Raw genomic sequence first — 16,668 nt, 5'->3', positions numbered from 1 at the left:
GACCTACGGCCAACAATCACATCATACAGCACTGATATCTGGACAGATAACGGTCAAGCAGATCCTTTCAAGGGTCAAATAAGCTGCTGAGGAAGGCAAGGCAGTTTTTTCCGCCCCTGTAAGTCAAGTCATACAGTCCTACCTGATTTAGCTACAGATTAGCCAAGCGTGAGTTTGTACCAGTAGGTGAGCCAGGGGACTGCACAGTTGACAGTAATGAATTCAATGTGTTGGGTCCAAAAAAAAACTGGTTTCCTGATAGAATCACGCATATGCAGTTCTGTTTGGGGGAGTCCTGGGGCTGCATTTCTCTACACTGCTGTACTGTTAAGAGCATTTTGAAGGGCTTGTTCACTTTTAAAGTAACCTTTAGTATGTAGACAGTGATATTTTGACAATTGCAATTGGGTTTCATTTTTTATTATTTGTGGTTTTTTGAGTTATTTAACTTTTTGTCCAGAAGCTCTCCAGTTTTCTGTTGCTAGGGTAAAAATTACCCTAGCAACCATACATTTATTTCAATAAAAGACTTGAATGAATAGGAGAGGGCCTCAATAAGATGAGTAATAAAAAGTAGTAATAACAATACATATGTAGCCTTAAAGGAAAATTATACCCCTTGAACAATGTAGGTCTCTATAAAAATATATTGCATAAAACAGCTCAGATATAAAACCATGCTTCGTGTAAATAAACTATTTTTATAATAATATACTTTTTTGGTAGTATGTACCATTGGGTAATCATAAATAGAAAATTTCCATTTTAAAATATAAGGGCAGCCCCTGGGATCCTAGGATTCACCGTGCACACAAACAAACCTTACTTTTTAGGTCACATGAGCCAATTAACAGACAGAGTTCTGTCTTTTGCTTCTGGTCAGGTGATCTCTGAGACAGCACACAGACCATCACCAAATGGGGGTTCAAGGCAAGAGATGTGGAAGGACAATATTTACTTAACTATATATACCAGTTTGATAAGATCCTTTAATATGGCACTTAATTTGATATAAACTATCTGTTGTTTAAGTATTCATTTTGGGGGTATAGTTTTCCTTTAAAGAGCATTTCTTTGTTTTAATTCAAAAAATTTAAAAAAGAAAAAATGAAGGCCATTTGTAAAGTTGCTTAGCATTAGCCATTCTATAACATACTTAATGCTCACTCAAAGGTGAACCACCCGCTTTAGGATTAGTGAAAAAATTAATCTCATTGGTTTAGTAGAAACATGCAAGGACAGTAAAAATTAGGGTGGCATGGGCAATCTTACCCTCCGTTACTTATCTGAGCAGACTCTGTAACTGCTTTCTGCACTTCACACATTTACCACACAGCACAAATTGCTTTGTTGCATATTAGCTGGAAAAGATAATTTCTGGCATGCAGTAGACTCATTGTGTACAGGTAAGGGAGCCGTTATCCAGAATGCACAAGACCTGGGGTTTTCCGGATAAGGGATTGTTCTATATTTTGGATATCCACAATTTAAGTCTACTAAAAAATACCCTATTGAATTGTTTTGCCTCTCATAAGGATTTATTATATAGAGTATTAGAATCGAGTACTCTTTTATTATTACAAAGAAAAAGGAAATAATTTTTAAAAATTAGAATTATTTGATTATAATGGAGTCTAAGGGAGATAGACTTCCCATAATTTGGAACTTTCTGGATAATGGGTTTCTGGATAACTGATCCCGTACCTGTACCAGCAAAGCAGTCAGCGCTCAGACTGGCACACAAAAGATCACAATTGTCAGTTAAATTGTAGTAAAAAAAGATTCTATCTACATTTACCTACTCTGATCCCAGTTGGCTGCAAACAGCAGGAGGATCTTTCGCCCATAGTGGTCACGATTTTCAAGCACCCCAGGAAATCCGTCCATAAGAGCACGTTTAATCCCTGGATCATCTGCTTTGAGATTTTTAAACATGTCCAAATTAAGTTGGCGATATTGGAAATACTGGGCAAGAAGTCTAAAAGCTTCCATTTGATTGAACTTTCTAGCTCGAAGAAATCGTAAAATGAAGGCGTCATCGGTCCTTAAAAATCCAATATCTGGTCTGGTGATTATCATGTCCCGTACTTGTTGGATATCTTGATGTAACGTGTCCGGATTTTCATTTAGCTCCAAACGCCCTTTCTCTATCGTCTCTGGGTTAAGTCCAGCATGCAGGTGAGTCATCTTTAAAGCCTTTAAAGGTTGTACTTATGTATTATAAATGCTGATCCATCCAATGAAATTTCAGAGAATGTCCTACAGGATGCCAGGAACTTTGTAGACATAGGCCAGAAACAGATCAACTCTCATTTACAGTAGGATGCAGGAATGATGTCCTTTGGAAGGAGCCAGATCTTAGAAAGGAAACAATAAATTGTAATTAATTTTTCAATGATGACAATATTTGTAAATAGCAACGTAAAAATGAGCCAGCCATTCTTTACCTTCTTCTTATATGTCGGTTATTTTTTAACTGTGAGGAGGCAAAGGCTTTTATATCTAATTACTTATGTTTATTTGATTCTATTGCATGCGACTGTGTATACAGCTAACCGAGATGCACATACAATGTATTTTAAATCACAAGATGGGAGAAAAAAGACCTTGCCCATCAAATTTAGCCTATCCTCAGTTTACTGTACAAATATCCAGTTAGAGGGAACCCTCCAAAATTTTTGAAGAGCAAGAAAACAGTGTCGTGTACTTGATGGTTCCCTAAGAATAAATCTTAAAGAATGATGTTCTACTTTACAGAAATACCCCTTATGAAGAAAACCCTAGGTCCCAAGTGTGATGCATAATAGATCCCAATATAATGCATCAGAGCCATGAATTTCCTATAAATTATATCCTTATAAACGGTGCTTAGTGATGTCATTGGTTATAATTGGAGCTAAGTGATGTCATTTCTGTATTATAAATAATGTACCCCCTGTTGCAAAATTCAACAACTCGAAGTTCCATGGAGCTCCTTGGTAACTTAATAATAATAATCCTTAAATATCCTTATATTTTCCTTAAATATGGAAACGTTATTCACTTTATTCACTATATAAAACCAACAGTGTCTGAAAAACATCTCTATTATTATTATTATATTATATTTGCAGAAAAAGCTACACCTTGTAGTTTGTAGTTAACTTTTGTATATCTTAAATATTTGTTGCTCAATCATTATAAATTATAGTCCTAATTTTATTACATAAAAAGAAAAAGCCTTTTCTCCAATTCTGTTATAAAAACGCACCCCCACCTCTCTATGTGATGGTCATTCTTTCCCTCATGCATGTACTGTTATCTCTCTACTGTGAAATGTGCCCTGTCATTTCTTGCCCTTATTTTTCTATAGCCCTTTCCCACTTTTATTTCTGCTCTCACTTTTTATTGCTCTCACATTTTAGTGCTTGTATTCTTGCCTCAGCCTTGTGTGAAGTTTAAAGCTCAACTGCTGTACTGTTGCTGGCAGGTTCCATTATAATTATATATATGCAGGGGGAATAACTGATGTCAAATTTGCGGTTTGGGAATTGGGTCCAGTCAGCCATAATGTATAGGCAGCTGATAAAAACAGACAGGTCAAATTTTGTTCACCTCTTGCTCAGCAACATATAACTTAAATGTCCGTTTAGGTCTGTAAATCTACCCTTTGTGTGCCCTTAGATGCTAAATAGTGCTTAGGCAATGCCAGTGCTGCCAATGATTTATGGTATCTCGCTGGGCAGGTTAAAATAAAATCTAGAGAACTGTCCTTTCTATGTCATGTTATTTACAGCCCCATTCATCTGACCATACCCTTATCATTTGAGTTGCACGGTTATGGTCCCTACTGAGTTCTGATAAAGGTTTTATAGGCAATGCTAGGGTATAAGGATAGGGTAGTCAGCCATAGAGATAATGGAAGCTTAGGCAATGCTAATGCTGAAAGTTAAGTCTCTTATGTCTACATTAAAATAGGGAGAAAAAAACGAAATAAAACATATACTGTAGTATCGGTAAAATAACACTATGGGGCATATTTATCAAGGATCGAATTTCGAAGTAAAAAAACTTCAAAATTCGAACATCGAATTTGAGTACTTCTGTAGTCGAAGTTATTTTTTCCAGCGAAAGCGGCCGTATTCGATCGAAGTACGATTGAAGTAAAATCATAAGATCGAATGATTTAACCCTTTTTCAAAAAAAAAACTTTGACTTCTCAAAACTTGCCCAAAAGCCTCAGGTTCTAGGAGGTCCCCCATAGGCTAAACAGCAATTCGGCAGGTTTAAGGTGGCGAGGTCTCGAAGTCGAAGTTTTTTAAAGAGACAGTACTTCGATTTTCAAGTGGTCGAATTTTCGAAGGTTTTTCAATTCGAGTCGAAGTCGAATTTGGCCTATTCGATGGTCGAAGTACCCAAAAATTATTAGTCAGGGCACTCTATTTAGTATTTCAGTTGGCAATTAATATTTCTCCATGTTTATTTGCAATGCCTTTTTTTTCTTTTTTTTGCTGCTGTCACGATGAGGTGACAGCAAACTTAGAATCACCCCCCCCTCCCTCATTGACTGCTGTGGTTCTGAGAGATTAAAAGGGTGGTTCACATTTACAATAACTTTTTGTATGGTTAATTCTAAGCCACTTTTCAATTGGTCTTCATTATTTATTTTTTTATACTTTTTGAATTATTTGCCTTTTTCTTCTGACTTTTTCCAACTTTCAAATGGGGTGAATGACCCCATCTAAAAAACAAAATGCTCTGTAAGGCTATAAATGTATTGATGTTGCTACTTTTCATTACTCTGCTTTCTATTCAGGTCCTCTATTATTCATATTCCAGGCTCCTATTCAAAGCAATGCATGGTTCCTAGGGTAATATGGACCATAGCAATCAGGCTCCTGAAATTGCAAACTGGAGAGAGCTGCTGAATAAGAAGCTAAATAACTCAAAAACCATAAATAACGAATGGGAACGGGCGGTCGGATCACGGGACTGCATCAACGAACAGATTAGTCCCATCCTTTCGGCCAGATCTCGATCGGAGAAGCCCGTTGGGGGCCCCATACACGGGCAAATAAGCTGCCGTCTCGGTCTGTCGGCAGCTTTTATCGGCCGTGTATGGCCACCTTAACTTAGAATATCACTCTCTACATCATACTAAAAGTTAACTCAAAGGTGAACAACCCCTTTAAGCCTGAAGCTGAGCCCTGATTCCAGGCAATTGGATGAGCATCTATAAGGAGCAATGCCGAGCTTTGCGACCTGCCAAAATGCCTGCAGTAACTACATATGCCATTGCCTTTATATTTTTCTACACTGGGTATGGGAATTTATAACTATCAATGCATTTATGCTTCTTTGTTATTCCTCTGGTCTTGGGATATATGTCCTGTTTTTCTATGTGAATAAGAAATAAGTGCCTGTAGGGGCTTCCATTATCTGTTGGTAGAAATAAAAGGGTGTGAACACGTTAGACAGCTATTTTAACAGAGCCATATATCAGAATAATTTAAACACTACCAGGAGCACCAGCAGGAGAAATATCCTACTCTGTGAACTTTATCTTGATTTAAAAAATTCATATGTTTTGGACAAGTGCATTCATTTTAAATAGTTTTTTGCAGATTTCACTGCTGAAACCTAAAGGGAAAATTCACAGTCTGATTCATGTTGAGTTTATTGAAATCCTCATAGGCCAAACACTTAAATAAATAGAGTTGGTAGACACCAGCACATTCAATTTTTCAGATCAGTGCACCCCAAAAACTTTTTTGGGTACCCATATATAGATCATTTTAAAAACATGCCTTGCAATATACGTTATGTCATAATAGGTCAATGTAGTGTAATAAAGTTATAATAGTACACATGGGGACGGGTGATAGATCCTGATGCAATAATATAATTGTAGAGCCCACATTTGTCTGGCCACGCAGGTCCTTTCATAACGTGTTCCAACCTCTCTTTTATTTGTGATTGAAATAACAATCCAGGGACTAGTCCGATTGCCATTTTGGAGTGAGGAAGGAATTTTTCCCTCTCTAAGGCAAATTGGAGAGGCTTCAGATGGGTTTTTTTTTGCCTTCCTCTGGATCAACTGGCAGATTGGTAGTTAAAAAAAAAAAAAAGGTTGAATTCGATGGACATGTGTCTTTTTTCAACCTTACTTACTATGTTATGTTACTATGTTACTATGTTACTATGTATGTTACATATTTGATCGCAGTGCAAATAAAATACAATTGTTCTGGGCTTATATACATGGGAGGCCTATAGCTGTAAGGATACCAACTGAGCCCATCTGTGCCCCACAACATCACAAAAACTGTACATTACAGTCAAACCAGAATTTTACGTCCCCCGATTTTACGTTTTCCTCTATTTTATATTAATTTTTTACAGTCCCTTCATGTTCTAATGCATTTCAATGGGAACATTTCCCGTCAGTTTTCCCACATTTTACATCTTAAAATGTATTTTCTTTTACAACTTGTGAATATTAGTTTTCCTGCATTTTAAGTGTTTTTCTTACAGTTTACACCCTTTTTACAGGATAGCCCTGAGTTTAAGTACCACCATTTTACGAGATCCTAGATTTAACATTTATTTTTTTCCCGGGCCCCAGCAGAATGTAAAATCAGGATTCTGATCAGGGTTTGTACGAGCACTTCAGATACAGGAACTGCCTCATAAATGACACTGACTGTACAAGACTGATCATGGCTCTGGGAGTGTATGGTCCATCAGAGGAGTAAACTCATGGCAACACTAACCAGGGGTTAGCAGGGTTCAAAGGAGAGACATAGGAGGTCCTCACATTGGTACTTGGGAAGAGAAGCGTATAATATTAATTTGACACTTTGTGGGTAGTTGGTAAATAAACACCCCTTGTCCCCAGGGAAATGGCATTTTGCGCTAAAAGACACAGCACTTTGCATTTTAATCTGGCACCAGTGCAGAAAGCATGCTGGACACAAGCACTTTTTGCACCCAGTACTAATGGCTATGATTTTGGAGCACTCAGTGCTCCTACACTCCATAACTCCAAGGGTGAAGTGAGAAATATATTTCATGTACATATAAAGAACTCCATTCCTCTCAGGTTGAAGTGCTCTACCCCTGTATTACTTCCTTTTGGATCAAGTGCTAGCCCTGCCACGGGTTGGTAAGTCACATATAGTCCAAATTGCTGCTGCACACTGACAAAGTGAATCAACTCTTTAGTTGTGCAATTTTATTGGCTCAAACAATGTAGACAAGGCAACGTTTCGGACCTCACAGGGCCCTTTATCAAGCCTTATCAAGAGACTTGATTGTCAGGGAGCCGGGATGCTCCCACCAGGGAGGTTGTCAGGATCAAGGAGGAAGCCCACAAGGGAGTCAAGGTCGCGGTGTCCAAAAAGGGGTAAACCAGAAGATTAATCAGAGTCCAGGCAAGGGTTCAAGGGCAGGCAGAATAATCAGCAAAGTCCAGGCAAGAGGTCGGCAACAAACAGGAACAAGATTAGTCTCAAAATAGCAGACAGGAAACCCAGGAAACACACAGAAACAAATCCTATACTTGGGCACCATTCTGGCGTCTTGGTAGGGCTTTTATATTTGAATTTGGCGCCATAGTGACATCATCGGCATCCTTGCGCCGACGTCGACGCGCTGACGTCATCGCGTCAGCGCCGCTACCCACGTGGCAGCCATGGGCGCCGCCATTTTGGGAGCGACGCCGGCAGGGGAGGACACGCCGCCTGGAGCTCCTGGAACTGCTCCGGGCGGCGATCGTGACATTGATAAAGGGCCCCGTGAGGTCCAAAATGTTGCCTTGTCTACATTGTTTGAACAAATAAAATTGCACAACTAAAGAGTTGATTCACTTTGTCAGTGTGTAGCAGCAATTTGGACTATACATATAAAAAACTGTCAAATATACAATAGGTAGTGTCACATACAGAGAAAGACCCAACCCTTTGACCTCCATTCTGGTAGCTAAAGAGTAGTGATGGGCGAATTTGCGCCGTTTCGCTTCGCCGAAAAATTCGCGAATTTCGCGCGAAATTCGCGAAACGGCGAAAAATTCGCGAAACGGCGCCGGCGAATTTTTTCCGCGAATTTTCGCGGGAGTTTCGCGAATTTATTCGCTGGCGGCGAATCGCGCAAATTCGCCGCGAATTCGCGCCTGGCGAATAAATTCGCCCATCACTACTAAAGAGTTGCGTCTGTGGGTGCAAGGATCAAATTCCATGAAGGAAAGGTGCAAAGTGCAAAAAACATCTTCAGTATTTTTGGAATGTCCATTCTGAATAATTTTGATTATTTCAAATGATTTAACTGCAGCTCTCCAGTATAGAGTTTGGACTGCTAGAGTGATCACACAGAATGAAAAGCAGTACGAATAACAAATCAATAAAACAATTTAGCCACCAATCAACCATTCAGGGATCTGGGGTCATTGAACCTGGCACCTAGACCGTGTTTTAAGTCTTATTTTAAAAAGAGGCAGAACAGAAAGGAAAATATGTCCCACCACAAAAAATCTACAACACAATAAATTCATAGTAACATAGTAAGTTAGGTTGAAAAAAGATACACGTCCATCAAGTTCAACCTTTTAACTTTTTTTTAACCTGCCTAACTGCTAGTTGATCCAGAGGACGGCAAAAAAAACCCGTCTGAAGCCTCTCCTTCCTGACTCCAAAATGGCCATCTGATTAGTAAAATCTTTTCTTGTGATTTTTATTTATTTTTATTTACTTGTGATTTAATTTCAAAGGTTTCTATTAGGGAATATCTAACATATCGAGGGTTTACCAGAACAACAACTATGCTATTGGTGACTGAACGGTGACTGTGTTTGGTTACGCCGAGCCCCTGCTGTCTCTGTACAAATAATAGGAAGCCAGCTTAGCAGATCCCCTCATCATGCAGGATGCCTAGGATAAATAGAAGTTGCTCTGCTTCATTGTAGATCAGCAGAATAAATTTTTCATCTACATCCTGCATTCAAGGGAAGGTCTGATGACCACAAGAGTATTCGTATTTATAAATGCGTATCTTCAGTCTGCAAGGCATTCACTGCTTATTCAGATGAATTCCCCCTGTAAATAAACAGCGGCAGCTGCACCCAGCGCTAGCCACAGGGTAAATGTTGTAAAACTGATTCTCATCAGCTTTTAATGAAAAAAATGCTGAGTTTAAAATGTTTCTTCTGCAAGGAAATAACGAAATCTAGGGAAATTCAGAACAACATTATATCTTTCTGTCTTTCCATTATAGAAATAGATAGGATTATGGTGTAATTACCAGCCCCCAAGCACAGAATAGTTTGCAGTGCAAAAGTCCAAATGAAAAGGCTCAGTGCCTGTATCTGATCTAGCAGATGCCTTTCTGTAGGGAATGATAACGCAACTGCAAATATGCTCACACATCAAACACAATAACCTCTGACCATTCTGCTTGTTCCAGGCAAGAAAACTTGGCTGGACTCAACATACCCCTTCATCGATTGCTATATTTTTAAAATATAGATGTTGTAGCTGACAATTTAATGGAAAATTGGCCTGAGAAACACTTTCCTTTAATCTGTGGCTTTTTACATCCCATTTGGCTCAGCAATTTTTATGCAAGTTTGTAAGTTGTATCTATTACTAAAGGCAGCATTCAGCTGAGCACACTAAAGTTATCAGTATAAATAGACTTTTAAAACCATTATCATCCAACAGACTGAATCCATTCAGTTCCATAAAACAGAGCTACTTGGTGGTCAAATAGCTGGTTTACTGCTCCTTAGTACTCTCCTGTCATTGGTTCATACGTTACACGTACATTATAATAGCAAATCTGCACAAGAGGAATATACTTTGAACCAAAATATGTATATCAAACTTATAAGAAAGCAAATTTAAATAATCAAAACTTAAAAAGAAGGAATTTTAACTGGTTTATTTTGAGCCATTATTAACAATGGAAGTACCATATAAATGCAATAGGGGGTTATTTAAAACTGTAAGGTTAGTGGGCTAAGTGCAATTTCGAGAGCAGTCTCCATCTTTTTCCAGCCACAATTCAGCAGTTTTTTCATAATTCTAGCATGATTGTGGTCTCCAGGGGGAGATGTGCCTGGCATAATTTGCTGTTGGTGCATCAAACTGCATGCGGCAAATCGAATACCATTGCACTAAAGATAAGTATATTTGTCAGAATTTCTGGGCAGACCCAGGCCAATCCGGCCATGCGCCCTTGGCATTGGCTAACTAGATATTATTGCAAATAGATATATTGCAAATTATATTTCAGGCTCCAAAAATGTATAGAGGTTGACCACTTTTAATAATGTTTATTAAAATTGTATATGAATTAGGGCCTCATGGGGCCCTATACCTATTGAATCCCTGTGCAGCTGCAGGTTGCACTACCTTTGTAGTTATGCCCCTGGCCCTTAGAAACCTGGCCTGCCACCTTGCCCACTCTCCTGCACATGCACAAAGGTGCTCCTGCTGTGACAACACTCTCTGGACACACAGAGGGCCCGGTCCAGGGGTAGGAGAAAGAAGAGGTAAGTACCTGGCACCCACCCCATTGTTGCATCCTAAGCAAATGCCTCTTCTGCCTACCCCTAGTTCCAGCCCTGTTTCTGGCATTCACCATGAGAGTGATGTGCATGTCCTATGTTTTTGGCACAACTGCAGTGCAGAGATTTACGCGGCAAAGAATCCAGAGGCATCAGTAGCGCCAGGGTTCCTCTGTACCAATAGGTGAAACTGTGAGAAATGTGCAACTATAAGAAAGTACAAGGAGCGCACGTTGACACAAGTACCTTTAATGAATGGGACTGACTTTAAATGTAAATCTTACCACATGTAAGAGTCCAAATTTTTAAATGATGTATTCAATACATACAATCCTCCTGCTTTGTGAGGGAATGATGTTGCAATGCTGTTATATGTATTTCTGGTTAAAATAGGATGGTCTGTTTTTATCTCTCTGGGTACTGGGAAATACAACTCAGATGGGGCTCATTTATTAACAGTGGGTAAATGTGCACCTAGATAGTAACCCATAGCAACCAATCAAATTTTTGATTTGTGCTCTACTTACAGCAGGCTGAAAACATCTAATCAATGATTGGTTGCTAAGGGTTACTGCCGAGGTACAAATCTGCCCGGTGCTTCAGTTCAGAACAACTGACGTTCCTCTGCGATGATGTTGTAGCTTTACGTTGTAATTCACGTCAAAGCAGCGGCCAGATATTCAATACATTCCTGTTCCCATTAATTTCCCCTGCTTGTTATAACACTACTCACACTGATTGCTGGAAGGGCGCCAGCGAGAGCCATTAACCTTCTTACATACGCTGCCATTCGTTCAGCTGACAATGAACATGTCAAACAAGGGAGGTACACTCTAAAGTGAGGAACACTACAAGATTACTCATCTGTTTCATCTTCCTCTACATGACGAATGAGATATCTGTGTTCACTAATTAGTTCTGTGGTGCATTTCCCATTTGCATTCCTTCTCCCCCAATCTAGTAGATTCATACATTTTGCTTACTGCCATCTGTCACCCAGGAGAACATTTTCATGAATCAATAGGAAAATCCTTTCCAGGTTTATCTCTTCAACAATGATCAGATAGTAGTCTATTTTGGAACTTTCCCTTTGGGACCATCCAGCTCAGTACATTTGCATGAATAGAAAATAAGCATTTGGTTTCAACTGTTCTGCATCTGCCCGGATTGTCAATCTGTGGGTTCTGGCAAATGCCAGAGGGGCTGCTGTAAGTTGCCGTAGGCAATACTATTTATTGGGTTGATGAGGGGCTGTTTGGGCTTCTGTGTACCTAAAATGCAAGGGCCTAGATTGATTCTGAGTCCAGGCCTGTCTGTGGTTCATATAGTAAAGGGGCAAATCAAGTATTGCTGACACACCACTACAGCACCTTAAAGTTATGTCTCTGTGTCTGACATGGGGGCACCAACAGAAGTAATTACATTGTTCCCTGTGCAGGTGATGGCATTTTATTTATAATTATGCTCAGTGTTGAACTGGATCTCCTAGCACCCACCAGAAAACCTGATACTGGGGTCCCACTCACACAACAATTACATGTAGACAGTTCAAAATATAATAGGCATCATATATGTTGAAATAAAAAGGACTGATGAGAATTGTCCTTGGTAGAAGCCCACTAGGGCTTGGGCCCACCAGGAGTTCCTCTGGTATTCTGGCAGGTCAGCCCATCCCTAATTATAGGCCCACAATGCCGTCCACCCAGCTGAGTAGTGGATGATGCAAAAACATAAGACCGCAAGTGCAGCGATCAAAGTTCAATCTCAATGGTTTTTTTTCCCACAATGCAACAAGTTTTCCCAGAATTCCATCTTCATTTTGGTTACCAGGGGGGAAATATGCCTGATGCAATTGCAGTGAACTTGCACTTTGACATGAATCAGATGCAAGTGCATTGAGAATCTTCCAAATCCGGCTGGAATAATTTACAGCATGTTCTTTTGGTACAACTACGGTATGGTGATTGATGTAGGCCCTTGTGGAAACCCTGTTTGGTAGCAGTAGCTCCAGGGTTCCCCTGGTCAAAAGGTGCAGCTGGGCCTTGATTCAGAACAGGAGGAAGAAAAGACTGAGCGTTAACTGCAGCACTGGGCAAAGCCAGCCAGGCACTCTATGCATCCAAGCGGCCTCTTCACTCAACCTTGCCTTCTGTAAATGTGCATGTACACATGTACTCCCACGTGCACGCTAATGGCTGACGTGGGTGCGCCAAATAATGGAGCAGGCAATGGCGGGACAAAGGATCTGACTAGGTGTGCAGAAGAGGTATATGGCTGCCCCCATTGCGTTCTCAGGCTCTTCTGCCCACCCCTAGTTCCGTCCCTGGACAACTATATAGTGCCTTCTGACACATGTGACTTTAATGAACAGGATTAAAATCTGTGGAGGAATTAGCCAGACCTCAACTGTGCTATCTGTCATACATGACTCCTGTAGCTCTTCATTCCCTAATTAAAAGCAGGGTGTTGTGAGTGCTACCTATTTACCACAGCTTGAGAAAATCAGAAACTATGAATGCTGTTTATGCAACTTGATCAATAAAAGCACATTAATTAGTATTAGTAAGGCACTATTATGCCCAACTTGTTTACTGGCAGTAGCTTGAGGATCAACAACAACCCTAACTATCTGAAATATAACAAATGACTATATTCTTTTTGCCTTGTTGGAAATGAGGTATGTGTGCTTTATATGATCATATTAAGTGTTAAGTTGCTTTCGCTTGGAGAAAGTTGATATTGAAAAAGTGCAAAAAACTGGAAATAACACTCCGATTGCAACATTTTCCCAGTAAAGGTTGAGCTGATTAATAATGCAATAAATGCAATGCATAATAGTATTTGCTATGAGCTCTAAATGCCAATGAACAATCTGCCAAATAGATTGTTTCTTGAAAAACAAATGGCCTTACAGCAGAAAAAGACACAACCAGTGCACAATCAATCTATATTTACTGTGCTGGAAAAGATGCCGTTCTTGCCCTTTAAAGATGGGCAGATAGTACTTTAGCACTTAAATGGCATATGGAACTGAATAGGATGCCCATAATGGCTGATGATTAAGATGATGCTGTAAGCTTTTAGAATTTAAAGGTCCCTTCTTTAGGTAATATTTCCTTTAGCAAAGCTAATATGATCACATTTGTGTTCATTGCTGTGAGGAGTCTGTCATATGATTGAAATTACTATTCACTATACTTGGATTAAATCCAGGCGCAAGTCAATACAAATGGCTGGGAAGTTTACAGATCTATTAGCACAACTCAAAGCCCTGCAATTTGTATATTGACTAAATGGCACCAGTAGTCAACATTACAAAGGAAGTAAAGGGGCAGTATAACTACTGATCTGGCCAAAAATTGTAACTGCTTATTCCTACCTTTTCCCCCCATTGTATGATAGGGATGTTGTTTTGTGTACCTGTACAAATGTATAAATCACTCTGGACACCTTATTTATACACAAGAACATTAAGGGCAGCAATGGGATGTGACTGTGGGCTGCTGTTCTGAGCTTTACTTATAAGGTGCAAGGTTTGCGGATAGGCCTGTAAATGAGTTTCAGTATCCCATTATATACGTTTCGCTAAGTTTTAGGGAAAAAAAGATAGTAGGTAGTTGCAACTCCATTGGCGAGGTAACTTCATATCCCTGAGTTTATATCCTTCCTAACAGCACTGAGGTACTTCAGTTCCAACAGCTGGACCCCAACATTGTCTGTGTATTAATTTGTGAAATCAGCTCCAATAACATACTGTTTCCAAAATGGCTTCCCCAAATCATGACATCTTACTGTGCGCAACATTTATGTGGTTAATCTATCTTGCTTTTTTTTTAATCTATTTATATGTTTTATATAAAAAAAAATACACATAAGGGGCACGTCATGTTAAATACACCACAATTACCAACCTTTGTCTCTCCATTTTTGTTGAATCACATATCCTAGCATTCCAGGAATGCTAGTAATTGTAGTTGAATGACAAATCAAGGACTGATGGATCAAGTTTATGATCACATCAATGCAAAATAATATGTACCTTATTTTCTGTCTGTCGCTGGGACTAATGGTTTTCTACGAGGTTCTTGTATTGTTATCTCTGCCATGTGTAATTCTCCAGCAGCTTATCTGCATAGGCAAGTGTTAAGGTTTTGCTTTTTTTTCTTTGAAGAATAAAGCTTTGACTAAATGATCCCTCTACCCCTACCTTCCTATTTACAATAAAACTCTGCACAAGGCAATGGTTCCTGTTTTATCCCTCCTTACACAGTAAGACTTGAAAAAAAGTAGTAATTATATTGAACCAATAACACTGCATGACTGGTAGCGTAAGAAAATCACATTTGCCTATTAGCATATTTTTTTTCAACAGAAAAAAGCATTTCTTTATGTGGAATATGCATTTGCATTTTCTAACAGTGTACAGCTATCCTAAGCTATCATAACGATATATCATAAGGATATATATATATATATATATATATATATATATATATATATATATATATATATATATACAAACCAGAATTACATTTGCAAGTGGAAGCTTTTTCTAGCACCAAACAACCAAACATCATCAGCTAGGCTAGGGATAGAAAATGACTACCCTCCAGGTGCTGTGGACTAAAGCTCCCAGAATCCCTTCAACAGCATTGATTCTGGGAACTACACCAAGGCTGGGGGGGCCTGTTTCCATTTCGTGGTCCCGTTATTGCTATCAACTTATAAATAATAAACAGAAATGTATGAAACAAGCAGTAAGGTTCCATACAATATAATTTGGTGATTACATACCATTCTGGCTCCAGCAGGGCATGATATATGTTGCACACAAATGCAGACTCAGTTAAATATACATACATACATACCCCGGTCCTCAACTCTCTCCGTCCCCTGCTGTTCCATGTTCCTTAACCAGCAGCAGTACAGCAATGTGTGTGTTAGAACATTCGGCACATTGCTGGGAGTCTGCTGGGAGCCCTGGCAGGTGATGGAGTGAAGGGGAAGCAATGCAGATGGGAGCTGTCCTTGCGCTAGAGTGCTGAAATGCTGCAGCTCATACACACCCCAGGGATAATGCACACATAGGTCCAAATGACATTCAGTAAGGAACACATACCTGTTACACATGAAAAGCTTCCATCTTGCCTGCTATTATCAGATCTGTCTGGCTGAGCAGCTGAGCAGAAGCTCTGGTGAGCAGCATTTGGCTCTGTGGGAGAGGTGCAATAGCCAGGAGACGTTTTCTAAAGAAAAGGCAGTGAAAGGGTCTTCCAAGCAGAAACTGTCTTGAATCCTGCTTATAATGTAAACCCCACCTCACAATCCTGATTGGTTTGCTTGTGATGGTGTAGCAGAAGTTCAAGCCAGCTGTTCCCTGGATGCTACGGATCACTACAAACGTCACCATTTGTTTAATATGCAGCTAATTTCTACAAGTAGCTTGTGCCGGGTATTGCAATGTGTCAATATGAATGCAGACAGCAATGCTGCCAGTTATTTATGGTTATGGTCAGATTTGTTTTTCATATTTTAACTTAGACATGAAACAACTGGAGGGCGAACTCTGTCCTGAAGAACTTATATTCCCTTCAGTGCATAATTCTAGATAAAATAAACATGTATACAATTGTGGGATCTGTTATAGAAATACAGTATATGCTCAGGACCTCGGGTTTTCTGGATAAGAGGTCTTTTTGATCACCATATTTTGTCTACTAAAAAATACTTAAACATTGTGAATGTTTTCCTTCTATAAGGATTAATATTATATTATATTTTAGCTTGAATCAAGTACAAGGCACTGTTTTATTATAATATACTGTATACATAGTCCATAGGGATGCCAGCACTCTCAAAAAAATGTAGTTACAGCAGCGTTATTCAATTGCAAAAGAAGTCTGCACACTCAGGTCAAAAAAATATATATTTAAGTTTATTACTGGGAGAGTAACTTTTCGGCCAGCAGTCTAACCCTATATATAGATGTGGGACCTGTAATCCAGAATGCTCAGGACCTGGTGTTTTCCGGTTAACAGATCTTTTAATAATTTGGATCTTCATATCTTAAGTCTACTAGAAAGTCATGTAAACATTAAATAAACCCAATAGGCTGGTTTTGCTTCCAA

At 39.3% G+C, this 16,668-nt stretch overlaps 1 protein-coding gene across 4 annotated transcripts in view; it reads right to left on the bottom strand.

Annotated features, from left to right (window-relative positions):
- The window catches only part of clvs1.L (clavesin 1 L homeolog), a 50,463-nt gene extending 34,607 nt beyond the window's left edge, over positions 1–15,856 (bottom strand). Inside the window, exons 1-2 of one of the 4 annotated variants that reach the window (XM_018266651.2) lie at positions 15,660–15,856; positions 1,799–2,357 (exon numbers count right to left, since the gene is read on the bottom strand). In XM_018266651.2, the coding sequence (XP_018122140.1) occupies positions 1,799–2,187 (389 nt within the window). In that variant the 5' untranslated portion in view covers positions 2,188–2,357; positions 15,660–15,856. 4 annotated transcript variants of the gene reach the window in all.
- Between the last annotated feature and the right edge of the window lie 812 nt (positions 15,857–16,668).

The sequence above is a fragment of the Xenopus laevis genome, chromosome 6L (genome assembly GCF_017654675.1).
Source record: "Xenopus laevis strain J_2021 chromosome 6L, Xenopus_laevis_v10.1, whole genome shotgun sequence".
NCBI classification, from domain to species: domain Eukaryota; kingdom Metazoa; phylum Chordata; class Amphibia; order Anura; family Pipidae; genus Xenopus; species Xenopus laevis.
The sequence above is the reverse complement of the archived record's forward strand: the minus strand, read 5'-3'. Positions and strand labels throughout refer to the sequence as shown.